Source organism: Entamoeba invadens (assembly GCF_000330505.1).
Source record: "Entamoeba invadens IP1 unplaced genomic scaffold scaff_1105074726523, whole genome shotgun sequence".
In the NCBI taxonomy this organism is placed as follows: Eukaryota; Evosea; order Mastigamoebida; family Endamoebidae; genus Entamoeba; species Entamoeba invadens.
This window is the reverse complement of record NW_004440106.1, coordinates 20,364-22,085: the sequence shown is the minus strand read 5'-3', so window position 1 is coordinate 22,085 and position 1,722 is coordinate 20,364. Positions and strand designations below refer to the sequence as shown.

Sequence of the window (1,722 nt, the reverse complement as noted above, 5' to 3'; positions counted from 1 at the left end):
TTATTGTATACAAAATTTTGTTGTTGAAATTTTGTTGAACTTGTGTTGAACTTTTGTGAAATTACAGGGGTGAATTCTCGGGGTGCGAGTTTGTATAGGGGCGAGTTTTCCCCCAATCGCTGGTAACATGCCAGGAAGTATGCCACAAAGTGGTATGCCCAGTGCACAACAACAGGGCGAAAAGAAGAGCGACACAAATGGGCCGAAGATCGAGGAGGTCGACTGATGTAATTGACTTGATTGTTTGAGTATATTTTACTGTATTATTTGATATAACATTTTTATTTATTTTCTTTATTAAAAATAACAATTTAATTGATATATTATGTGTTTCTGTTGAAAAAAGTTTATGTATACAAAAATATGTTATCAATCTTTTATTTAATTATGTCACATAATAGTTACAATACTTTTTGTTTAAATTGAAACTGAGTTTTGGAATTACATAATAATTATTAATTTATTTGAAAATTATTATTTCGAAATAAATGGTATAATTATTGTCATTCTACAATAATAATAAAAAATGTTTTTACAATAATTATTTCAACTTTTTTTTATATAATAATCAATTGTTTTATTAAATTATTGATTAAAAATACACAAGTTTTCAGATAATTTTATATAATCAGTTTATGAATAATATTTTTAGTTTTCAAACAAACATAATTTTATTTTTTCCATTAATTAAATTATTAAATTATAAATACAATTATAAAAATAAATCAATTTAAACTATTATTCACTTGAATTATATCACTTGAACCCTATCGTAAAGAATTGAAATTGGGTGACATGTTCGTATACGATGGATTTGTCTATCATAAAAACCAGAGTATTTTTTATATATGCACAGTCTGCTTTTCTAGAATTACTCTCATCATTGATGACAATAACAACATTGTTGGTGTGCGGAACATCAAAGAGTACAATCTGAAATTTCACAAAGCTGTAAGTAAAAACGAGGCCGGGCAAATATCTAAAAAAAGATATCGAAAGTGTCAAATTGACAGACCAACTGAAAGTAGCACTGGTTTCAAAACCTCTAGAGAGAACATCGTTAATCAACAGAAATTTTAAAGGAGCTAAAAAGACGAAGAAACAGGCTTCCCATTTAAAATATGAAGCAAAAAAATATTTTGGCATACCAACTAAAATTAAACAGTTGTTTGAAATGAAGTCTCCACTCATCTTGGCTTATTTAGAAGGTGAAGCGACTATTTTTGGTCTTCCAAGTGGAATATATCTATTGAGTATATCAAAAGTGATATTTGGGGATGGCACATTTAAAGTAGTTAACAACGAAGGACAAATGTACATATTACATGCATTTGTAAACGAAGTGGCAGTATCATGTTTATTTATATAAATGAAAAGTAAATCAAAAGCCAATTACTCCCAAATATTTGCCGCAGTTGAAAATTTGGCTAACCAAAGAGGTTTATCAATTTTTGGTAACAAAAAGGTGTTTTTAGGAGATTTCGAAATGGACGCTATAACCACTTTTCAAAAATGTTTTCCGGCCGTTGAATTTCAGGGATGCTACTTTCACTTTGCACATAGCATACTTCGTAAAATAGAAAGTAGGATTGTTGCTTGTTCTTGTGCTTATCGTAACAACAACCACTTTAAATTATTTGTACGTCGGATTATTGGAACTGCGCTCCTACCTATCGAATTTATTACCATCAAAACACTTCAATTGTTGTTCGAGGAGTTTAA

At 29.2% G+C, this 1,722-nt stretch overlaps 1 protein-coding gene across 1 annotated transcript; it reads left to right on the top strand.

Moving 5' to 3' along the window:
- Positions 1–1,369: 1,369 nt before the first annotated feature.
- EIN_414750 (hypothetical protein) lies at positions 1,370–1,722 on the top strand (the record flags this gene model as incomplete). The annotated part of the gene is made up of 1 exon (XM_004253793.1): positions 1,370–1,722. A coding segment is annotated over one exon (353 nt), but the record flags the coding sequence as incomplete, so codon positions are not given.